This window comes from Barbus barbus, assembly GCF_936440315.1.
Source record: "Barbus barbus genome assembly, chromosome: 5".
Lineage (NCBI taxonomy): Eukaryota > Metazoa > Chordata > Actinopteri > Cypriniformes > Cyprinidae > Barbus > Barbus barbus.
The window spans coordinates 29,272,703-29,298,615 of record NC_136733.1 but is presented as its reverse complement, the minus strand read 5'-3'; the positions used below and the strand labels follow the sequence as shown (position 1 = coordinate 29,298,615).

Here is a 25,913-nt window from a genome sequence, read left to right as displayed (position 1 = left end):
TAGCCTGCATGCATTTGTGAGAAAATCCTCATAAAAAGGCAAATGGAGTCTCACCGTTTTAACACACAATACATATAATATTTATCCATACCTCTGCATTCTCTCTCAAATAGAGTTTTGTATTTGCAAATCACTTTGTGTTTTCTTGAAAGTCGATTTTTTCTTTGCAAAGCAGATTGTGTTTATTTGCAAAACACTGGATTTGTTTGATAAATATTGGCACAAAATTCGCTCCATATTGAATCGGCAATACAATCCTATAGGCTAAGTGCATTTACTCCATACATGAAAGAAGAGGGTGTTACATGTAAACTTAAACCTCTAACTAGCTGAATTTGTATTAAATTACATCGCCTGGGCTACTGGTCTACAATATTATGGTCAATCTAAAATCCTCAAATTGGGAGTCCAGTAGTCAAACATCCCGTTTAATATCGCGATTAAAAACTTTATCATCATCAGTATATAATGATTCAAGTCGGTAATACAGGCGACATTCATTCTACATGAAGCCACCAACCTCTACACGTGCACGCGCGTTATTTGATTCGATTTTAAATTCGCATTTGAGGATATGAGCATCACAGAGCGGCATGCTTTCACAGCCGACTTACGTCACTAAAAGGGCGGGGCCAGTGTCGTGACAGCTATGTAACATTGGAAACTGTAGTTTAGGGGGCTGGTCTCAAAAATTGTGTAACTGAGCTATAAAAGCTGCTACAACTTGTGCCTATTATGTATTTGGAAGAGTTAAAGACAATGCGGTGTCTCGTTGTTTTGTAAGGATATGTCTGGTTATGTATTCGGCACCATTCCTCTCTTTAAATACAGAGGTTATAACGTTTGGCAATGCAATACCGGTAGATTGCAACAGTCTCAAGCTGATTAGTTTAAATTAAAAGGAATTAAATTTTTAGTATTTAAAAAAATTTATGCATATGTTTTATTCGATTATAGCGCTGATCTTTTATTGTTGAGACATCGTTCGTTTTATTCAGCTGTAAACGTATGTAATGATGGGAGTCGGAGCTGAAAATAAAACCGAGAGCACATCTAGTAAGTTAACATTGCAGCAGCTTGAGGAAAAAGTGGAGGTAGAGCTCGGCAACGATGGAGCCACGAGGCTGTCAGAGAATGGCAGAGAAACGTGGGGTCGGCGTCTGGAGTTCGTGCTCGCCTCCGTCGGTTATGCTGTGGGTCTGGGAAACGTGTGGCGCTTCCCGTACCTGTGCTACAGGAGCGGAGGAGGTAAGTGACTGGACTCCTGCTGCTCCTCTCTCCTGATCACCGCAGAGCCGCTCTGGTGCCATGCTGATATTATTATTATTATGTACTAGCCCTTACAAAAAAAGTGACATGGTAACCATAATAGCTTTCATCATAATATTATGAGATTAAAATATCTAATAGAAAAATAGATTGTGGCAATTTTTATATAGGATATCTATTTTAAAAAAACAACAACAAAAAACTTTTATCTGGCAAATAAGTCCGTGTGGCCAACATGCAGGAACCATTTTATTGTCATGTGACATACAAACCATAACAGTCTTTAATAAAAAAAAAGAAAAAAAAAGTTTGTCACATACCATGGGGCTTTTTATGGAAAGTCACTTTCTTGCTAGGCACGAGCCACAAATGATATTCGATTTTTTTTTAAATATTTTTTTAACATAATGATTGTGTACATCAGGGCTGTCCAAACTTGGTCCTGGAGGGCCGGTGTCCTGCATAGTTTAGCTCCAACTTGCCTCAACACACCTGCATGGAAGTTTCTAGAATGCCTATAAGAGCTTGATTAGCTGCTTCAGGGGTGTTTAATTAGGGTTGGAGCTAAACTCTGCAGGACACCGGCCCTCCAGGACCGAGTTTGGACAGCCCTGTTGTACATGCTTGTTTTACTTAAGGGTTTACCACCTTTTTAGAGTGTAATAATGTAAATACTTGTACAAAATTGTATAAGTTATTTTCATGAGCTACATTTTTTTAAATGTATGACCTTTTATTTTGTTTATTTTGTATCTATTTATATAATGTAGTTGAAGCTAAGTTTGCAGCAGTTGTGTAACTATAAGATGTAACTCCAGGAGTTTGGATTCAAATCAAACTTCGCTTACCAATACACACATAAAACACGTGCATATACACCTATAAATTACTCACATATACATGTATACTATTGGATGTTCAAAATATATATATGAAATACACATGCACACTAATATGAAATCCATACCTATACATATTATGTTAGTAATGAATGGATATACACTTGTGAATAACTTGCGTATACATAAACTTCACGCATGCATACACATACACTATAGACACTCGCATATACATATACACCAATTAACACTCGCACATACATATAAACTCGATGCGCGCATATGTAACAGACGTAGGCAAGTAAGTGCTGGTGCGTGTAAACCTCCCCTGATCTCAAAAAGAGGCGCTCTGGCGAGTGACGCTAGAGGCTGTGGCCTTTAGCCTCCTCGTTAGAGCGCCCGCCTCCAGCGCCGGAGATCGCGGTTCGAATCCCGCTCGGAGCGGGTGAGTAGAACCGGTTACACATACACACACATAAAACACTTGCGCAAACATACAAAATAAAATTCACAAACGTATACAATTCTGATAAGAAAGATGCATGCTTTAGTTGTGTATATATGTATATGCTAGTGTGATTTCATATGTGGATGTGCGTGAACTTTTCAGTGCAAACGGAAGGCATTTCAGCAGCGGCACTTCCGGCGGGATCTCTATGGAATTATTTTTGTGTCTTTATTATTCAAACAAAAATTTGGAGAGCAAAACTAATTATTTTGTAATTAAAAAATAAAAGTTTGCAAAAAAAGTCTTCTTAAGGTTCAAAATTAAAGTAATTGAAAACAAAATAATTTGCAGTGCATTTAAATCTTTAAAAAATATATATTTTTCTTTGTGCACTTCAAAAACTTTTCATCACTATTCCACAAATGTTGCTCTCTTTCCTGCCTTCTTTTTTTGCGGGTCTAAAACGTTTGTTTGCGAGTTGAAAAGTTTTGCTTGTGAGTGAAGCTGTGTGTCAGTGGGCGGTCTCTACGCACCAGGATGAAAGGCCCTTTTCTATTGGCCACTCTCGATTGAAGTGACAGGTTGACCACGCCCACTACGCTTTCCCGCCACTGACGCCAGTCTGACAGAAGAGCGAGCTTCTAGCAGCAATGGCCAGCAACCGCTCCTTTACTGGGTAAGTTAACTAATTTAACATCTTAAATTCAGTGACTAGTGAACTGAATTATTCTCTCTTCTCATGCTCCCCCACCTAAATACATAACGTTACCTGTCTGTAGTTGGTCATGGCCAATAGAAAAGGGCCTTTCATCCTGGTGCGTAGAGCCCGCCCACTGACACACAGCTTCACTCGCAAGCAAAACTTTTCAAATCGCAAACAAAAGTTTTAGACCCGCAAAAAAAGAAGGCAAGAAAGAGAGCAACATTTGTGGATTAGTGATGAAAATGTTTTGAAGTGCACAAAGAAAAATAGATATATTTTTAAACATTTACACGCACTGCAAATTATTTTGTTTTCAATTACTTTAATTTTGAACCTTAAGAAGACTTTTTTTGCAAACTTTTATTTTTTAATTACAAAATAATTAGTTTTGCTCTCAAATACAGAATTTTTGTTTGATTAATAAAGACACAAAAATAATTCCATAGATCTCCAGATGACGGGACATTTGAAAATGCTTAGCGTGCCTTAATGCATTAAAACAGTGTTTTTAAAAGACCAAAAGCATACGATGTATAGACAAGCAGATGAGTCCAGAATAAGAACATAACACGTTTAATTACGCGTAAGCATTTTCCTCCCATTAACCTGGCTTAATGCGTCAGTTTATGGGCGTCGGAAGCAAAATAAATGTGGGTGGGTCCTCCCCCAGAAAAAAAATGGCAACCGCTATTTGCCCCAAGTGTAAATAGCAGCAGATGCTAAAATAGCTATATTTTCTGCTATTTATACTACTTATTGCAAATGGTGGCAATTATCTGCACCTCAGTATTGTAGTACATTATAAAACAGTACACAATAATATCATATTGAGTGTAAATTATAGTTTTAACTCAAATTATTAAATGGATGCCATCTTATTGGGACAATAAAGCCCTCCCTACCTGATACTTTTATTTTCAACTTTTTGCTTATTTCCTTCATTTTTATTGTAAATAAATGCTTTCCGATGCGATGTATGAGATTTGAAAAGGAAGAAAAAAAGTTCGGCAAAAGGGGGTCTCGAACTCGGGTCGATCGCGTCAAAAAGCACACGCCTTATCATCTCCACCATTGAAACGGACCTTTCTACCTCCTCTTTTTCCACCTTTGCCAACAAGGTGGGCTATTTGCACTTAGTGTAAATAGACACTCCAGAAAAAAAATTACTGGAGTATATTCCATTTTCTGTAGTCTGGTGCCTTTTAATTTTCAGAGTGTCTATTTACACAAAGTGCAAATAGGGCGCTTTGTTGCTAGGGGTTATTTACCTCTGCCTACTAACTGTCACAACATTACAAAAGACGGATATTTCTATGAAATTCCAATGGTGTAAGTAGTAATGCTCAGTTTTTGACGCGAGAGACCCGAGTTAGCATCCGCCTTTTACTGAAATCGTTCCTCTCCCTTTTCACATCTCTTATTACATCGGAAAGGCATTCGTTTTCAATAAAAATAAAAATGAAGGAAATAATCGAAAAGTTTAAATAAAGTATCGGGTAGGATTAGGTGTATCTGAGCAGCAGGTACGCTCAGATTCTTTGTTTACTTTGCTGTGCCTCGGTAGTGCAGCAGGAGCCAGTAACTAGTGAAAACACAGAATGGAGTTCCATTTATATAGACTCTGAATGAGCCAAGTGCAATAGATTTGAGGAATTCAAGGCTGTAGCTAAATGAAGTTTAGTTTATTAGGGCATTCGTCATGTGGAATGGATTTGACTGACGACGCTCTGAAGAGTGCACAGACATAAGTAAAGTAAAGTAAAGTCGTGACGTATTGTCAAGTATGGTGACCCATACTCGAAATTGGTGCTCTGCGTTTAACCCATCCAAGTGCACACACACAGCAGTGAGTAGTGAACAAATGCACACACACACACACACACACACACCGTGAACACACACCCGGAGCAGTGGGCAGCCATGCTGCGGCGCCCGGGGAGCAATTGGGGGTTCGGTGACTTGCTCAAGGGCACCTCAGTCGTGGTATTGAGGGTGGAGAGAGCGCTGTACATTCACTCCCCCCACCTACAATCCCTGCCGGCCGGGGACTCGAACCCGCAACCTTTCGATTACGAGTCCGAATCTCTAACCATTAGGCCACGACTTCCCACATATTCGCTGAATTAGAGATGGTAAAAGTGGGTGGGTCCAATATCATTGGTCTTCAAAAGTGGGTCCTGTCCCACCCACATACAATGGTTCCGACTCCCATAAACACATTATTAATAAAATCAAACTGCAGGATAGCATGATTTATTAATAATGTTTATTGTGTTTGGTATTTTAAAAACACTGTTTTAACGCATTGAGCCACATTAAGCGTTTTAAAATGTCCCGGCATCTGGAGATTTGCCTAGCGGGCAAACTGACTGAATATATTGGAATATATTTTGCCAATATCTCACCTTAGACAATATTTCCCTTACAGTACACAAGAATTTACATGAAACATTTGAAAATGCTTAGCATGCCTTAATGCATTAAAACTGTGTGTTTAAAATGCCAAACTCAGCAAACACATTATTAATAAAAACAAACTATGTACAGTATAGTATGATTTATCAATAATGTGCATCTTTTGTAATGTTGTGACAGTTAGTGGGCAAAGGTAAATGACCCCTAACAACAAGGCGGCATATTTGCACTTTGTGTAAATAGACACTGAAAATTAAAAGGCACCAGACTGCAGAAAATGACATATACTCCAGTATTTTTTTTTCCGGAGTGTCTATTTACATAAAGTGCAAATAGGCCGCCTTGTTGGCAAAGGCTATTTACACTAACTCCACCCACCAACGTGTGATTGGGTTAGTCTAGACTAAAAACAGACGCTAATTTTAAATCCGTTTCAATGGTGGAGATGATAAGGCGTGTGCTTTTTGACGCGATCGACCCGAGTTCGAAACCCCCTTTTGCCGAACTTTTTTTCTTCCTTTTCAAATCTCATATATCGCATCGGAAAGGCATTTATTTACAATAAAAATGAAGGAAATAAGCAAAAAGTTGAAAATAAAAGTATCAGGTAGAGTAAGGGTAGGTGTAGGGAGGGCTTTATTGTCCCAGTAATTACTTATCTTATCTTAAGATGGCATCCATTTAATAATTTGAATTAAAACTATAATTTACACTTAATACAATATTATTGTAATGTGTACTGTTTTATAATGTACTACAATACTGAGGTGCAGATAATTGCCACTATTTACAATAAGTAGTATAATAATATACTGTATAGTAAAATATAGCTAATTTAGCATCTGCTGCTATTTACACTTGGTGCAAATAGCGGTTGCCATTTTTTTTCTGGGGGAGGACCCACCCACATTTATTTTGCTTCCGACGCCCATAAACTGACGCATTAAGCCAGGTTAATGGGAGGAAAACGCTTACGCGTAATTAAACGTGTTATGTTCTTATTCTGGACTCATCTGCTTGTCTATACATCATATGCTTTTGGTCTTTTAAAAACACTGTTTTAATGCATTAAGGCACGCTAAGCATTTTCAAATGTCCCGTCATCTGGAGATCCCGCCGGAAGTGCCGCTGCTGAAAGGCCTTCCGTTTGCACTGAAAAGTTCACGCACATCCACATATGAAATCACTTGCATATACACATATACACAACTAAAGCATGCGTCTTTCTTATCAGAATTGTATACGTTTGTGAATTTTATTTTGTATGCTATGTTATTTTGAATGTTTTGTGTGTGTGTGTGTGTATGCGCGCATCGAGTTTATATGTATGTGCGAGTGTTAATTGGTGTATATGCAAGGATCAAGTTTATATGTATATGCGAGTATGTATAGGTGTGTCTGCATGCAGCGAGTTTATATGTATAAGCAAGTTATTCACAAGTGCATTCATATATGCATTCATTACTAACTTAATATGTATTGGTTTGGATTTCATATTAGTGTGCATGTGTATTTCATATATATATTCTGAACATCCAATAGTATACATGTATATGTGAATAATTATAGGTGTATATACACGTGTTTTATGTGTGTATTGATAAGCGAAGTTTGATTTAAATCCTACGTGGCGCCTCATAGATATGCCTCTTGTTTTCTCACGCAAGACTTTGTTTCATCGTTGGTTCTGCCTATTTTTTATGTTGCTCTTTTGACCATTTTTACATTGTTAATTATTGACTTAAAACATAGGAGTTAGAACATAAGGGGTAGTTGTTTTCATCGTTATCAACCATAAAATTTCCTTATTGGGTTGGCAAATCCCATATACAATGTTTTCAATGGTTAAAAATAAAAATCATGAAAAGATGTACCAGATGCATACCAAAATGATTGAAATTGTTTAAAATGTTTGAAGAGATGCGATATATAGGCTACTGTTCCTATAGAGTATTAAACTGTAAGCAGTGATCTGTGATATTTAGGGTAAACATGTTTTATAGGACAGTTGTCACAAAGTTCAGAGCAGATAATCCTGCCTCCCATTGCTTCATATTTGTATCGCTCCATATGGTTTTAGTTTGTTCAGTGCATATACATATTGTCCAAATGAATGTTTTCTTTCTGCACCTGTGTTTTCAAAACCATTCATGACCCAAAATTCTTTTTTTTTTTTTTTAATTCTTAAAAAAAAATTTTTAGAAGTCAGAGGGAAGAGATATGTGGCAAGACCTTTTTATTTATATAGAGCGTGTGAATAAATCATCTTGCTCTCCTGAAAGATACTTTTTGCATTAATAAAATTGAAAATTTGCATTAATATTGTTGCGGAATAACAGTTAAACCCCATGGACCAGGTATGATGAACAAAGACCAGGAGTCAGATTGCGAATAATTAAAGAAATTTATTGAAGAAGTTTGCAGTTTCATCCGCAGAAGTCAGCTTCAACACTCGCACGGAGTTCGTAGGCCGACCTGCTTTACAATTCAAAAACACCAACAATTATACACTAACAGAGGTTGCCAATTGCGTCAATGCATAAGTCATCAAAATTCTGATTGGTTCTAAAACCTAGATAAACTTAGACAATTTCCACATATGGACGCAAGCTTGAAGCATATCTTCTGATGACTATTTTAGTGACAAGTGATCAGAGGTCCGACGCAATACGTCTCTCCAAAGACGTATATCTGATACGCTGGACATCGGCAGTGGAACGTTTGTCCTGGACTGTCTGAGCTTCTCCCTGTACAGACAGATACTAACACATACGCAGAGAAACACTTATTTTACTTCAATGTTGCCTCAGCCCTAAACCTTATCGGGCATGGTTACACACACACACAATGAGAGCAGCCTTTTAGAGAGTAAAAAGGCAGACTAAAGCCATATTCAACTTATTCTCTAACATGCATAAATGTAACTTTGATTAATAATTATTCAAGAAATATTATAATTAATATTATTATGAAGGCCATTCTTCAATATGAGTTGAAAGAAAATAGTTTTAACCTCACAAAATGACCTCACAGAAAATGGAATTACAAGACTTTTGTCTATCGTTAATATTCTGTTAATATTTTATGAAGACAAAAATACATTTGTGACTGCTAAAGCAAAACAATATTTTCATTCAAAATAAAGTCAGTTTTATTTAAAGAATATTAAAACATTTAATCAATTATTTTTATCTTGTCTTGTGTTAATTTTCCAATCTTTCACATGTTCCAGGTGCTTTCTTGATTCCCTACTTGATCATGTTGTTTCTCTGTGGTATCCCACTGCTGTTCATGGAGTTCACTGTTGGGCAGTACACCCGCCTGGGGCCGGTCCACTCTCTGGCTAAAATATGTCCCCTCTTCAAAGGTGAGTGGTCCTTGTTCCCTAATCGCTCACATCTCCTGTGTTCAATTTTGCCGTCCAAACATAGTCCAAGAAAATGGCCGGGTCTTTTTATTTTATACTTTTTATTTCAATCACACAAATAGCCTCCTGCTCAACTCTTACCACTGTTCAGATCTGTTCAATGACATCAAATGAGTTCAAGGAATACATCATATAAAGATATATTTTTATATAAATTCTTGTAAAACCTCTGGATGGTGCACCTTGTTTTTGTTTCCCTGTGATTATTTATGTCCTGCTTTTTGCTGTTGGCTACTGTGTCAACAAAGTTGAATGCTCATCATATGTCACTGAAGCCATACAGAGTTAGTGAACAGTGTTACAGTAACACTTATTTTCTGAAATTGCTAAAAAGGTATTTATTTTAAGCATTGCAACTCTTATCATTTTGCTGGACTATGTTTAGTGAATGATCACGTCTCTTTGCTTTGATGTGGCAGTTCAAGCATGGATACTGACTACAAAGCTTGTCTATTTCCCTTTATGTTGGATTTTCTTTATAAAATGTGTGGACCTGCAATTATATTACGCTTGATCTCTGATGATCTAGTGATGGCTGATCTCTATTGTTTACCTTATTTCTACTCAGTTTTCTGTATCTGAATCAACCTCTTCATATTTGAATTCCTATGTTTATGAAATCATGCATTGTTAATGTGCAAACAACAATATTTCTTCTAGAATCCTCATCACGTTTAAGCAAAAAATCTTTATTATTGATAATAAACTGGAAGAACTATTTTTAAATCATTGAGTCAGATCAAACCTGAGCCTAGAGACAATTTCATTTGGAATATTTGCAAATAATTATATTTTAGGTTATTTATTCATAGGTTATATTTAATTGTGATGCCATAAAATATTCAAAACAAAATGCTATTATCTACATTATTATATGTTGCAATTAAAACAATTAAAAAAAAAAAAAAAAACAATTAAATAAAATGATTGTTTTGAAATATTTGCCATTAAGTAAATTGAGGGCAACTTATTTGTGACCAAAGGGAGTGTCAACATTAAGATGTTCAGCCATCACTGTTTGTCATTTGGGTTTCTTTCCTTATTTTTAATTTGACATTCTTTCACCTGCTAACGAAGGACTTCTTTCCTCAAAGACAGAGATAGTCTACCCGGTCAAATCTTTTGGGTCCGTCCTTTGATATAGCCCTCATTTCAGCCGATTATGGCTCCTTGCTAGCAGAGGGACTGAAGCAGGTAGTTCTTTCTGTATATTCTTTTGACTAAAATGTACCCTTATGTCACAATCTTGATGTTCTGACAATCCACCGAAAAAAGTGAGTAATGGGCTATTCAGTGGCTCTCCTTTGTTATAAAGCTCCTCCTTTTGCTTCTGCATTATGCATCTAAAGTAATCTCACACCTAAGTAACCTTTCTGTATCTGGGGTAATCATTTCTTCATGGGTTAGTCTTTCACCAGGTGTTGACAATGACATCAGGGTTGCGTGACTTTAAAAGGTGACATTAGGGGTGGGCGATATGGGAAAAATATCATATCACGATTTTTTATAGAAATATCACGATTCACGATTTTTATCCCGATTCTTTGTTAGTTTTACTATTTTGGTTTTACAAGTTGTCTGAGCATTACAGCCAAACTAGAAAGACAAAGATGCATGGCAGATATTTAGGCCAAAGTGGGTGAAGATAAAAAATCTTTGTCATTATTTTATTTTTCTTATTAAAAAATAAGAACAAAGATACACATTACAAATACACATAATATACAAATAAAACAAACAGTGCTTTATTTCCAGGTACAATAGGTGTATTTAGCAGAGCATTCAATGAAATTGAATGAACAAATATAAAAATAAAACTCTAGATAGACTGATTCCTAAAGCAACTGTATTAAAGTTTTTCAGTCAAGAATAGTGAGTGATTTTTCTCTTTGTGTTTTGTTGTTTTGTTAACGTTAAATGAATAGTTCCCCCACAAATTAATATTCTGTCATCTGTCTGTCAATTCTGTCATAATGTTGTATTTTTATATCATCATTTACTCAAAAGTTGTTTTAAACCGGAATGAGTTTCTTTCTTCTGCTGAACATTTATAAATGCTATTTTGAAGAAGGTGGAAAACCAAACAGTTGCTGGTCCTCAGTGACTTCCATAGGATTTTTCTTTCCTACTATCAAAGTCAATGTAGACCAGCAACTGTTTGGTTTTCCACTGAGTAAATAATGACAGAAATTCAATTTTAGGGTGAACTATCCCTTTAATGACAGTCGACAGCATGTTTAGTGTCCTGTCCCTTTAAGAGCTGCACGCATCTAATATACAGTACAGGCACGCATCCGTTTCTCTCTTAACTATTTACTTTCATTTTAGAGATAACCAACTCAGTCTGTATGTAAACCTTGTGTGTTTTGACAGTATTAGCGCAAAATATAACTTAGTTGAGTAATCAGGCGCTGTTAGACAGGCGTTTTAGTGCGCGTGCTTCAGGTGTATGTGCTCAGAACAAGCGCACGTCAGACCAGCGCGCGAATTAAACATTTAACCAGCAAGGCTTGTATGCAAATAATGTACTTTTGCGATCGCGAATAAGTGCAGTGTCCTGTCTGAGTAACTCTACTGCTGTATGTCGTGTTGTACAGTATATAGAGACGGCGGCGCCAGAACTGTATTTGACAATGTGCGCGGTAGCGCGATACTACGATATTTCTTCAAAAGCAGATCGTGGAGACATTTTTATCGTCCACGATCAAAAATCGTCATATCGCACACCCCTAGGTGACATGGTTTAAAATGGCACCGTTCAGCTCAGAATAAGACAGAATAAGACATTAGAGTGACTTATTTGTGCACTTAACAGGAAAGAGAGAGAGAGTGTGCATGCATTTATGGTTAGTCATACAACACTAATGTGATTATCAGAATGTGGAACGGGTGGTAGAAGTGCATGTGGTACATTAGAGCAGATGAATTCTATGGGTTCTGAAAAAAATATTTAATCTGTTTTCAGAAAAATCGTTTTCTAACTGTACTGATAAACTTGTGTGGCAGCTGGCCAAAATGCACAAAAACTCTTAAATTTCTGCATATATTTTTAATGCAACTAAATATCTCTCAATGCAGATCTGTTCACACATACATACTATACATTTGCTGATGGCTGATATTACTGTGGCTCATATGAAGCCAACATTTATAGACCCAATTAAATGTTTGTGGCCCAGCTGCTCTCCATAAGAAAATAATTATAATACAGATTTTGGGGTTTTATTTACTCTTTGAAATGTAATAAATATTTACTAGCCAAATAGTGTTTCCTCTTTTAATGATACAGTATGTGATGCAATTTTAGGTGCAAACTTGTTCTCAATTAGAAAAGCACACAAACATTTTAATAACTTTTGTTACTTGCAGTGGATAGTAACCATGGTCATGCAAAAACAAAACCGTTTAGATTGACTGGTGATTCTGGATTTCCAGCAGAGCATCCAGTGATCCCATAATGCCTCTGGTCTATAGTTTTGCTGAAGCAGTGGACTCATTTAGGCTTAAGTTCAGGAGACCAAAAGGCACTGAGGGAATCTGGGTGACCTTAGAGGGCACCACGGAATGTGCCAACAACAACATTCCTGTTTTTAGAGCTTTCTCTGAGCAGGCCTGAAACAACTAGTGAACATTCCATTTTAGACGGTGGGAAAGGAATACAAAATAATGCCAAGATCCACAGAGAGTGACGATTGCTAATCCATGGATTTAAAGCGAGCATTAAAACATGGAAGAAAATCAAATCAGTTATCTTTGCATTGTCATCCTCCTACAATGTTTATCTGGGTTACAAGGTAACTTGGTCACACTGAATATTCACACACACACATCTATATTGGATTCAGAACTGTTTGATTTGGCAAGTAAATCATAAATAAATCGCTAAGAATAGCTAACATTTTCTTTCTCCAAATCTTATTTTAAGAACAGTCTTATTTTAAGACTGGGTGGGTCTTTGAGGATTGTTTTTTTGTTTCTTACTATGCGACTGTTCATTTTTAAACATCTTTCGGATGTTCGTATTTAGTTTCTAAATCGAATTCTGTTTCACTCCAGGCTTCTGAGAGATTTCAACCCTGATTACTATTTGGCAGAATCAAATCACTGGAAGCAATGCTGCTGTGATTATATCAGGATGTCAAGATGTGCCAACACAGAAAGAAATGTATTAATTTTAACCCTGACCATTGAATCCCATTATGCAGAAAGTATATTCTGCGGGTTGCTAAGAGTCCTGTTTCTTATTTTTCGAGATGTAATTAATACTTGAAATCACAGAGAAACAGAACTACTATTGTGTAAGCAAGTGGTTCTCAGCTTTAGTTGTTGATGTTAAAGCGCATCCAAATAAACTGATATTTTGTTGTATCAGTCACTTTGTGAAAGCTATCCAACGACAGATATCAACATGTTGCGTGACATCCTCTCATACAACTTGGCAACAGATTTGTACAATAATTCTGTCTGCCAACAGAATGAAACCATTAGAATTAATTTAACTTGTAGAAACCATGAAGCTAGACAGCAGTGCTGTTGGTTGTTTCTAAAGACTACAGAAATACAAAGACTGTTCACTCCTGTACTTATGAATGGGAGAAACTGCAACGCGCAATATGGCGGAATAGTCCCACCTTCTGAATGAAAGAGCCAATCGCTGATTGGTAAAGTCATTGCGTCACTGCAGCGGCTGTTAGAAGCTCCGGTTCCCAGAAACCTGAGGCTAGACCAGCCAATGTGCATACGCAGTCATAAAAATGAGCTTTTTAAATGCTATTTCAGCATAAGAAACAACATTCAAGGGGCAGTTCATTTCAGATTTCGTTGCTGATTTAAAATATGTAATTTAATTGCAAGTTCAGTGAACAATTTTTGAGATTTCAGGATTCCTCCATTCATTTAGGTAGGAATTGGTCTTGAATGAGCTGCCCGGAGGCGTTGCAAATATGGCCGACGAGTGAACAGACTTTCCTTGAAAGGGACTTGAAAGGGACTTGGTTGTTTCTCTTTGACCTAATGTTAATGTAGAGCCAAAAACAAATGACTTGTACATACATGGACAAATGTATTGGGACACTTCCTTCTTTAGAACAGAAAAAGGCATTTCCATCTCTGTTGCAACAGTTTTGAAAGTGTCTAAAATGACTGTACCCATATGTACTAGTCATTGCTGTTTGGTGATGAGTTTTTGGCTCAAAGTCTGCATTTAAAGTCATAACAGAGGTGTTCAGCTGATTAGGACTTGGGTTTCTACAGACCAGTCAAGTTCTTCCACACTGACTGAATCAATCATGTCTTTTTAACCTTGCCTTACACAAAGTGGCATTGTCATTTTAGAATAGAGTGAACAGTGTCCTGTCCAATCTGTCGCTATAAAATTAGAAGCACACAATTCCCTAGAATATCATTATATGCTTAAATATTAAGATTTGTACTCATGGAAATTACTAAAGTAGTCAAACCTGTTTATTATAAGAGGGTGTCCCAATACTTTTGTCCATATAGTGCATATATATATATATATATATATATCAGTATAATATTGATTTATAATTTTTAGGATTTTATTTTTTCTTTTACTTTGTCTCCTATTTGGTACTGTTTTAGGTCACCAATTATATCCACTGTAAACTATGAAGCAACACCAGTTAAGAACCACTGGTATAAGCTACAGATAAGTGGTGCAAAGCAGTTTGAACCGCAAGTTTTTAAAATGTCAGGATTATGAGATTACATGTTCCAACAACACATTTAATACTCCACATTATCAATCCAATAATAATCACATATAAATTGGGTAAAACAATTTTTTAGCTCTTAAATATTGTGTGTGCCTAAGATCTTTTGAAATTAAGTGTTGTGCAACTTTAAAATTTTACATCTAAAGTTTAGCATAACATTGAACTGCCTTAATGGATTCATTCATGCAATCCTCAATAAAAAAAAGGCTTTCTGATTCAAATCTGCTGGAACATCTTGCATTAGCCTCGATTGTTTTGGCCAGCCACCAAAAACAAGAATCGTGAGAATCTGAAAAGTTTTTCTTTCTTAGCATAGGTTTAGAAATGTTTTCAGATAGAGCCCTCTTAATATAACTTGACCTAAAACATCTGTCTTGAAGATTTGCGTTGTTCTTTTGGAACTTGTATATTAACCTAAAAATATACTTTTGGAGGTCAGCGGTTTTATTCTTTTTCTTCTAAAACAAAAACTAAACATTTCAGAGCCTCTGAAAAGCCCTAGGTGCTGTTCCAATGTGAGTCTGTTGAATCCCGAGTCAGTGAAAGGCTTGGACCAGGTGACAGGAAACGGTGGCATCTCCTGGTGTCTCATGCTTTCTTTGTCTGTCCTCAGGTGTGGGGCTTGCCACAGTGGTGATTTCTTACGTGCTCTGCACCTACTACAATGTGCTCATGACCTGGGCTCTCTACTACCTGCTTCACTCGTTCAGCCCCTCATTGCCATGGCAATCCTGCAACAACACATGGAATGCAGTTGGCAACTGTTCCACTGGATTTCCTGGCAATGCCACACATCTGAAATCAGCCAGTCAACAGTTCTTTGAGTGAGTAACAAAGTTAATTTGTTTACTGTCTTTATTGTTTATGTCATATTTGCTTGTTTATTCCATGCTTGACTTTTTGTCATGGATTATAGTTGTGCATCATTCTGTATTATTGAATTTCCTGTAATCAATGTAAATGGAACATTTGGAAAAGTTAAAGAGTGCTGTCTCATTGTGTGTAGTAATAACAAATGTCCTATGAAATTATGGGCATTAATAAAGCTTTAAAGAACCTTTAACAATATATATTTAAGGTTTATTTATTTAATTAAGTCAATGTAATGTCAGACTCCTGAGACTGATATAGATTTGCTCTGTTGTGTGATTGTGCTTTGTAAATGTTTTTTTTTTTTATTCCCCCAGTCATAAGGTTTTAGAAATTACCTCAGGAATTGAGCATGCTGGAGGGATTCGTTGGGAACTCTTTGGCCTTCTAGTCCTGGCCTGGGCCATTGTTTATTTCTGTATCTTTAAAGGAGTCAAATCCACTGGAAAGGTCCGAGTTCAAAACTAATTTATAAACTAAACATTTATAAATTAAGCCTTTAATATGGGACACAATCGTATGTTTAAACTACAAATGGACAGTTAAAAATATAAACAATATGTAGGTGTGTAGAAAATAAGGCTCATATTTGTTTAGGTGAATACAAGAAAATTATGGAAATAAAATTATTTATAAAAAAAAAAAAAAATATATATATATATATATATATATATATATATATATAATCATGTAAAATAATATATATGTGTGTGTGTGTGTGGGTGGGTGTGCATGTATTTACCTTGTTATCACAATTATAAATCCCTCTGTCTACAGGTTGTGTACTTTACTGCCACGTTCCCTTATTTCATACTGTTTGCATTGCTGATCAATAATGTCCAGTTGCCTGGAGCAAAAGATGGTATTCTCTTCTTTCTCATGCCAAAATGGAGTAAACTCTTGGAAGTCCAGGTGAGATCACATGTGAAAACCATTCAAGTCGCATGTTAAAAACAAACTAGAAGCTGTTTACATGCTACCACATCATTACTGTAGGAGCACTGATAAACAACAGCAATGCTGCGGGAATTGTGGTGGTTTACCACTTGACAGGTAATTAGCACTTGGTGAAGATAATCAACAGGTCTGGAGTAGGTTTAAAATAATAACTTTAACACTGGAAAATCTTTGAAAACACCCATGCTTTATGTAAAAACCGGGGCATTGAATGAATGGCAGGTTTTATTTTTCATGACACATATTTCCCCTGTTTCTATTTGTGTTGCTTGTATAAATGCTTATACAGTTGTTAGCCAAACCCAATAATCGCACATTACTTTGTTTTCTTCTCATAAAAAGGTTAACTGTACAAAAGTTGTGATTTAATTGCTAATAAATATTTAGATCAATTGAGAGTCCTAGTAATTCCATATAGTAAAACAAACGTGAAATATGATTCCTGTTTTATTAAAATATCAAATTTTAGATGTATGTTAACAATATATGGACAAAGGACCAAAATAAAACCCTGTGCTTGTATGTCTTTGTTAAACTTGTGTTGTAGGTGTGGGTCAATGCTGCTGCTCAGATCTTTAACTCCATCGGCATCTCCTTCGGTTCTATGATATCTATGGCCAGTTACAACAAGTTCAACAACAACATCCTCAGGTTTAGTAATAACAAGTTAACATTTGACATTTTAAAAGTGTATTTAATTAAATGTATCTAAGTAAATCTAAAACTGAATTAAAATGCATAAAATTTACTTATGTAGCTTTCAAATTGTAACCTTCCTTTTAATTTGCCTGTAAGTTTATTACACTGATCAGAGCTAAAAGGGTCTATTTACTTCGTCTTTTATTTTACAGGGACACCTATATCGTCTCTCTGGCTAATTCAGCCACTAGTATCGTGGCTGGGTTTGTTATTTTCTCTGCCATTGGGTACATGGCCCACATTCACAACCTACCTGTAGATGACATTGCCACTGATGGTAAGTTTGTTTTCCTTTTCTCTGTAATATCAGTCTCTGCAGCTGTGAATCTAGGCCTCCTCTGTCCTTGTGTGTTTCAAGGTTTGTTCACAAGCAGCTGAATTGCTTGGTCTGGTTGAACCACTTTTACTGTCTGGTTTTATTGCTGTGTCTCTGTACGGCCAAGAATCACAATTTAGTTTTAAGGACCAGAGGATCGCAAAGGACCTCTGTTATCATCTTTATGTGCTCTTTGCTGTTGTGCTCTTGTGATCGGTGGGAAATCTAATGCTCCGAGTAGGGCAATCACATTTACTTCCAAATCCTAATTAATCTACACAGAACAAGGCACTGGCAATGTAAAAACTGCTGTGACCTATGAATATTGGCACTGATATAAATAATCAGTACTTTCATGCACAAAACAGGCTTAAGGAAGTCAATGTCAACGCCATGCAAGCCAATGAAATGAGAATGGTGTGGGATAATTCCAGCTTTTTTCAGAAATGTTTTTGTTCTGTACTGCCAGAGAGAGGATAAGTGTGAGAGGAGGTGAAGGGTGGATAGGATTTGGCCAGAGAGAAATAATAAAGGGACTATTGATGGAAGAAATGTAGGTAGGCTGAGTAGAACAATGTGAAAACAAAAAAACAATGATAAAAGCATGTCCTTGAGTTGAGCTGCCCTCAAGAGAACTTCACAGCAGTTTATACAATATCATAATATTTTTTGTGTTTATATACAGCACTGTTTAGTAAAACATGTTATCATTTGAGTCCATCAATTTCCACCAGTTTAACCCATTAAGTCCTGAAGGAGTGCACAGAGATGCTGGCGTCCCCCTGAAACCTGGACTGCTGTTGGAAAATGTTATACCTAACAAAAATGATGAGTTCGCAAGCTGTTCAATATCATATTTTGTATGATTTATTTATTTATTTTGAGGATGCACCTTCTTCCTGCCTCAACTATTTTCATCTTATCAAGGACTGCCTGAAGGTACAAGGTGAGCATAAAAGATGCTCGGGGTTGTTGGCGGAACAGTCGAGCGCTGTGTGAGAAGTTTTCTGCGCACACATCTGAAGCACACGCACACAGGCAGCTGTGTCTACACCGCGCGAATACTAAACTGCTCTCTTTTGCTTTTTTGTGCATGGATGAATAAATACAGACAAAATTACATCAAAATGCGCGTTTTGGCGAATATCCGAGTAAACACAGTCGGTTAGGCATAATGTATGTATTAACGTAAACAGTTGAGAAAGAAAACGCATGTGTATCAGTAGCCTATCTTAAATCCATGCTTTCGTTCTTAAAGTGAAAGCAAACTAATAATAAATCTAATGCTGTCAAAGAAAAATACAAGTGCTCACTGTTCTTGAGTAAATAACCTTTGTAACATCAAAAATTATTCATCTATATTTAAGTTATACAGTGAAGACTATACAGTTATATTACATTTGATTATTACATTTCTGTAGCGTACCTGAAAATATCTTTTAGACTCAGCTGAAAAACTTGAAAAGCACTGTTTATTAACTTGTGTCTTTATTTTCTGCTATTGCTTGTAATTTGGTTATCTGTAGAAAAGTTTTTTTTTTAGCATAGTAGCAGCCAGAATTTATTTTTCCAATTGTTTATTTTCTTTATTATTAAAAAAAAAAAAAAAGAAAAAAAAAAAAAGTGTATAGGCCTATTTTTTTTGTTGTGAATGTCCCAATTTATATATATATATATATATATATATATATATACACACACACACACAGTGGTGTGAAAAAGTGTTGGCCCCCTTCCTGATTTTTAATTTTTTTGCATGTTTGTCACACTTTAATGTTTCAGATCATCAAACAAATTTAAATTTTAATCAAAGATAACACAAGTAAACACAACATGCAGTTTTTCAATGAATGTTTTTTGAATAATATCTTGTATTATTTGAATAATAAAATATCTTGTCGCTGGGTATGAGAATCGATATCGTATCGTATCGTGACAAACCATCCGATTTATACCCCTACTTATCAGCAAGATTTCACCCAGTTCTCCTTCATCTCTCAGAACAGCAGACGGATGTTTTCTTCTGATAAATGCTATTACAGTTGTGTTGTTCAGTGGCTTAGCTGAGTATTTCTCATCATAACAAATAGTTTAATGTTTTTGTAACTTTTGTTCCTTCACTCTCTTTTCTCTCTCCTTAAGAGAGCCCATTAAAAATGTAAAGTTTTCTCCAGCTTCTTTTCCCATTCTCTTTAGTCTCCTTCTCCTGTGTCATTTTTGGTGTCTTTTTCACTCTCTCATTTCTGCACTGATTTTGGGGGAAAAAAGTGCAGAATTTAAATTGAATTAAACATGACCAAATTTGTCAAGCAGAGCTGAGAATAATAATCTAATCTTCTCCAAAACAGTGAAAGATCTGGTTCTCCTTGTTGGACAAGATATTAGTAATTAGTTGATCATGTTGGCATAACTACTGGTGTCATCTTTCTCTGTGTCAGTGACAGTGATGTTGTGGGTGTGTTTTCTTGCAGGGCCTGGTCTGGTGTTTGTGGTGTATCCTGAAGTGTTCTCCACTATGCCAATCTCTCAGCTCTGGGCTCCTTTGTTTTTCATCATGTTACTCTGCCTTGGATTGGACAGTCAGGTAGAATAGGCTTCAAAAACCTTTTTAATCCCTAGTAAGCTTCCTTTCTGTCTAATACCTACATAAAACAGGTAGCTACCATCTAAGAAGCCATTCATACAGAAAAGTGTGCTAAAAAGTGCTAAACTGATGTCTTTAACCTTTATAATCAACAATTCTTTGCATTCTGTCCACCTTATTGGATCAGTTTTGTCACAGTGCATTCTGCAATTGTCTTCTGTAAAAAGTATAAACATAATGCTGCCTTGGTAAAGTTTGATAGGCCACAGATGGTATATTTGTTCATTTTATTTCCTTTCATCTGTATCGTTCATTTCTGCAGCTGTAGGCCCAGTCCTCCCATGTCCTTGTGTGTTCTCTAGGTTTGTTGACAAGCAGACATTCAGGAAATTTTATGAATCTCTTGAGCTAAAAAAGGATTCAATTTACGATTGCATCACAACTTTTATTGCTATGTTTCTGTGCTGCCAAAAATCATAATTCAGAGTTTTAAGGACCAAGATCACTTGTCCTAAAAGCTGTTGCACACATAGAGAAGACACAACAGTAAAGGAGTCAGGGTCAACACAATCTTGCTAGCAAGATGAGAGATAAGAGTGCAGCTGGAAAATCCATGCCACATGTGTTTAGATGGAGCAGTATAATATGTGAAAATGTCTCATTCTTGTGTGTGGAAAGGTGATCAGAATAAGGGAAATGCCCAACTCACCAGGTTTTTCAACAGAGTTACAAACATGTGATTGTGCAGTTTGACCTATAATATGTTTACATGTACACTGTGCAGTTTGCCATGGTGGAAGTGGCTGTAACTTTCATCATGGATGGGTTTGGCAAGAAAGTTCTGCAAGTTTTTAAGAGGAAGGAGCTGATTGTTCTGGCTGTGTGCAGTGTTGGATTTCTGCTGGGGATCCCTCACATTACCAGGGTACATATGATCTAGTTTCACTTTATAAACAAGTATTGTGTACTTATAGTTGAGATTTTGTTATAGGCTACTTGGATTGTATATGACTGTTCCTGGAACTGTTAACACTTGGAACATAATTTGAAAACAAATGAAGGATATTATATTCCAGTATTTCTCAGGGTTTAAAAAAAACTATATTCAGCAATAATTAAACAATTTTAGAGCTTATAAATAAATTGATGATTCAATGAGTAAAAACCCTAGTAAAACAGTAATATATTTAAAATACATTTATTTCATACTAAGTATAGTTCATATCTATTAAATTATTTACTGACATATCGCTCGAGACTTACTGATATAAATATTATAATTAAACTGTATTTGGAGTATTACTTGTGCACAATGCACATTTCTTAATATTATGCCTAAAATGTGTTTTAATGTCACTATTGATGAGGATTGTATGATCTTTGAATAATATCGGTCTTTAAATGCAAGATAGTTAAAGTATACTTGAAATATTTTCATTTTAGCAGAATCAAATATGCTTCAGTATATTTTTAGTTTGACTTCAGCTCTATTACTTTCATAGATAAAAAATTATCTAATATTATTTTTTGGAAACCTTAAAGGCCAATTAAAAAAATTACATATTTTTTTCCATTACATATTTATCTGCTGTATAGTTGTTTTGAGTGACACAAAACCTAATCCTCATTTTGATGGTAGTGAAATAATAGTGTGTGTGCGTGTGTGTGCAGGGTGGGATATATGTGTTTCAGCTGATGGATCACTACACAGCTGTGGTGTCTCTTATGTTCCTGGCCTTCTTCGAGGTGCTCGCCATCACGCTCATATTTGGTGAATTTCACTTCCTTCAGTCTTCACTTCAAGATCACAGAAAATCAGATGCAGCCATTGAAGCATCGCTCCTATTGAGATATGAAGGTTTTATCTCACCTCTTTCTTGCTCTCTTCCACATCTTGCTCTCTTGCAGGAGTGAGACGGCTCAGTGTAATGGTGGAGAAGATGCTGGGAAAGAAACCAAACCTCTTCTTCCGTGTCTGCTGGCAGTACCTGTCACCCATGCTTGTGCTGGTGAGGAAAAGAAAACCGGACATTTTGGGATCCTCTATATCTCATAACATTGACAACTATATAGATCTGTGTTCCGGAAGAAATTGCTTCAAAGCTCAGATGTTCTTAAATAATCACTTTTTCCCAACAAGACACGTTTACCCCTTTTCCCATTAAGTAGCAGTGAACTGAAACAAAATCAATGACAGAACCCACTTTTTGTCAGATTTTGTTGTGTGTCCACGGGATCCAGCCATCCGACCTTAAAGGGATAGTTCACCCCAAAATGAAAATTCTGTCATTAAATACTCACCCTCGTGTTGTTCCAAATACGATGTGGAACTCTTGTGAATGTGCGTCAAATTCTGACACCAAAGAGAAGAAATTATTGAATGAAGTCTCTTTTTTTATTTTTATTTTTGCACACAAAAAATATTCTAGTAGTTTCATAAAATTAACCAATGATGTCACGTGGACTATTTTAACGATGTCCTTACTACCTTTCTTGACCTTGAATGTGTCAGTTGCGTTGCTATCTATGGAGGGTCAGAAAACTCTCAGATTTCATCAAAAATATCTTAATTTGTGTTCCAAAGATAAACGAAGGTCTTATGGGTGTGGAACGACATAAGGATGAGAAATTAATGACAGAATTTTCATTTTTGGGTGAACTATCCCTTTAAAATCATTTTTCTCAATTGAAGGACATTAAAAACATTACATTGAAAACACATTTACTGTTTAGTAATAGATGTTTATAAAGTAGAGTCTGGTGTGTGTCTGCAAGTGCAGATCTGAAAGGTCAGATGGGATATAATGCTTTGCTCTGAATTAATAATAATGTCCTGTTTCCTGTCTCTCTCTGCAGGGTATTCTGATCTCCAGTATTGTTCAGTATACTCCAGCTCGATACGGTAAGTCTTACACCTACCCGATGTGGGCCGAGGGGGTGGGTTGGTTCATCTCTCTCTTCTCCATCATCTGGATTCCACTGGGGGCTCTACATGAGCTTTGGACCACAGAAGGGTCTCTGCTGCAGGTATGTACGGTGCACAAACACTCTCTATATCAATATTGGTTTTGTTTCTCCCTGTCAAAATGAACCCAGTGCCTCTCTTTATCTCTGTCACAGAGGTTGAAAAAGTCCATTACCCCAACTATAGATCTGGAGTCTGTTTCGCAGGAACCATCTGGCGAGTCCATTGTGCTGTTTGCTGCTGCTTAGACACTTGTGTGAGAGTTCTCGGCATGTTTACTTATTAGAAGTATTTTATGTTTTTATTAGTATTTATATTCTGTTTATTATATTTGAGATTAATAACGAAAAGTACAAACATCAAAAAGGGCCCAGAATTACAATATGGCATTAATATTGATGAAAATCTCTTTAGTTCTTTTTCTCATTGAATTACTTTTTTACATGTATTGTTTTTGATTATGTGACAGGTTTATTTTTATTTTTTTTATGTAACTTAATGTCAGAAATGAGAGATTTTATTCATATTTTTCTTTATGGAAAGAAATGTAAAATATATGATAATGAGAGTGAAATGACAACGCTCTGTTTTTTTCCGTTATTTAAACTTTAAAATAATTAAGCATTGCGCTTGAACTTTGATGGAATATATATTTTGATACACTGACCTGAAAGACTGATGAAACATTTAAATGTTTAGAATTTTAGAAACCGCATACTTGATTTTACAAAACATCATTTCAGAATTTAAAAGCCGCTGCCGCTGCACTGACAAATGCCTGCACAACATGTCAGCATTACACACAGTTTTCAGATGTCAGCATCAGTTTGTTATGGGTACAACAACATTCACTCTCACAGGCTTTAGCACAGTCAGATTCTATAGAATAGATCATAGAAATCCAGAGAGGAGCAAGGTTACATGAATTGAAGTCCTCAGATACAGCTGCTTATGACTCATGCATGTTATGCCCTCTAGTTTATAAACTATAAACACTTTGCCTAAGTGTACCAGAAAAATTAGGAAAAAGCTAAAGGTTGTAAGTAAAAATGTGTGTCCTTATTAGTAAGCACTTTCTGACATCTCATGTAAGGTTTATTCATTGACCGAGATTGTACTAAAATTCATGTTTACTATTTTTTTTATATTGGTCTTTTAGTATTTACTATTTTACTTCCAATTTAGAGTAAAAAGGAAAAAATATTGTTTTTTTAAAAATTGGCCTTCATATCAAAATGCATATTAAGAAATAAAATGGTTTACTATACACACTATTGTAACAAATATCAGATAAATAATAAATAGTAGTATCCACTGAAGGACTGATTATATTGTATAAATATTTAAATTTTACTGTTATTTTTTACCATATGCATATCATTGTCATACAGTTTGTCATCTTTGTGTGTTATCTCAGAATAAATACTTATTTGTTTTGTTTTTAATGATACTACAGCAGGATAATCAAGCAAAAAGTTGTTTTTCATTATAAACTGTCTATGGAGATTAAACGTTTTTATATATTAAAAATGTGTTTTTTTTTTTTTTTTTTGTCATGACTGGCCGTTTTAAGTGCAAGTGTCTTACCAAAATAAAAGTTTTTTTTGTTTGTCAATTTCACATGAGTTTTTCTTGTGTATTGTGTAGTTCTGCTGTTTCACCACTAGATGTCATCGCAGCACAATTAACTAATGAAGTCAAAGCCATTCATTTGTCACAAACATGCAGTAACTTTGTATAAATTCTAGTTGTATAATATTGTAATTAGTTATTTAAGATAATTGGATATTATTATTGGAAAAAATATATATATAAAACCCTTTATATTTATGAAGTAAAATGTTTTTAACTTCTATTTTTTCTTATTAAATTAAAATAGAAACAAATTATAATACATCAGAACCATTTTCAACAGCAGCCTTAGAAATAAAGATAAATGCAACAGATTTAAAAGTGCATATGTCATCACATTGCAAAGCTTGATAGGGGTTGTGTAAGTTAAGTATGACTTCTAGTGATTTCTTCCTCTAGATCAATTGCATTTCCTGTCTCTGTGCACTGTCTGACTGGAAAGAGGAAGCACTAATAGAAGTCAGTCGAGACTGCAGTTCAGATGGCAGATCAATACCTTCCCTCAGTGCGAAAGCAGGCTGGATGCCACCACAGCGGCTCATTTATAGCCAGCAGCAGATCAATACACGGCAGCCTGTGACAGAGCAGTGCCTCAGTGGGAGAGATGTGCTACACTGCTGTTAGCGCCACTGAAATGGCACAGTGTGTGCAAGCAGAGGACAGGGAAATTTGTGTGTGTGAGTCTACAACAGAGAGGATGTGTATGTTAGTGTTTTAGGGACTGGAAAGGAGTATGTGGGGCTTTGGATCTGTGTGGTGTTGGGAGTTGATATCTTTGTGACCTGACAGGACCGAATGCAATGAGAGAGGAGAAGTGCAGGTCTTTAGAGAGATACCCAAGGGCTTGGCTGACCTTTCGGTCACCTCTGGCTGACCCCTAGCTGACCTGTGGGATACCTTTGCAAATGAAGCCCAGCCAAATCGGCCTTCTCTTTCTCTTGCCTGGCATGGTTCGCTAGATCACACTCACTGTCACTGCTGGGGAGGGTTCACATCCAGTCAAAGAGGAATTCGGGCGTAAAGGGAAATGAAGACACATGTCCCTCTTTTT

The 25,913-nt window shown here is 36.1% G+C and overlaps 1 protein-coding gene across 1 annotated transcript; it reads left to right on the top strand.

The window, feature by feature from the left end:
- Window positions 1–634: 634 nt before the first annotated feature.
- On the top strand, window positions 635–24,849 carry LOC306869397 (sodium- and chloride-dependent GABA transporter ine-like). Its single transcript, XM_079416162.1, has 13 exons — window positions 635–1,248; window positions 8,907–9,041; window positions 15,453–15,663; window positions 16,027–16,159; window positions 16,487–16,621; window positions 17,214–17,317; window positions 17,518–17,642; window positions 20,153–20,265; window positions 21,050–21,190; window positions 21,937–22,036; window positions 22,174–22,274; window positions 23,122–23,292; window positions 23,386–24,849. Exons 1-13 carry the CDS (start codon window positions 1,014–1,016, stop codon window positions 23,476–23,478), a joined length of 1,797 nt encoding a protein of 598 aa, XP_079272288.1. The 5' UTR covers window positions 635–1,013; the 3' UTR covers window positions 23,479–24,849.
- The last annotated feature ends 1,064 nt before the right edge of the window (window positions 24,850–25,913 follow it).

What these genes read in the sequence shown, in the direction of transcription:
- LOC306869397 (XM_079416162.1), top strand. Translation starts at nt 1,014, where the DNA reads ATGATGGGAGTCGGAGCTGAAAATAAAACCGAGAGCACATCTAGTAAG. An exon ending in GAGTCAAATCCACTGGAAAG is followed by an intron (nt 16,160 to 16,486) that starts GTCCGAGTTCAA and finishes CTCTGTCTACAG; the next exon opens with GTTGTGTACTTTACTGCCAC. An exon ending in CAGAAGGGTCTCTGCTGCAG is followed by an intron (nt 23,293 to 23,385) that starts GTATGTACGGTG and finishes TCTCTGTCACAG; the next exon opens with AGGTTGAAAAAGTCCATTAC.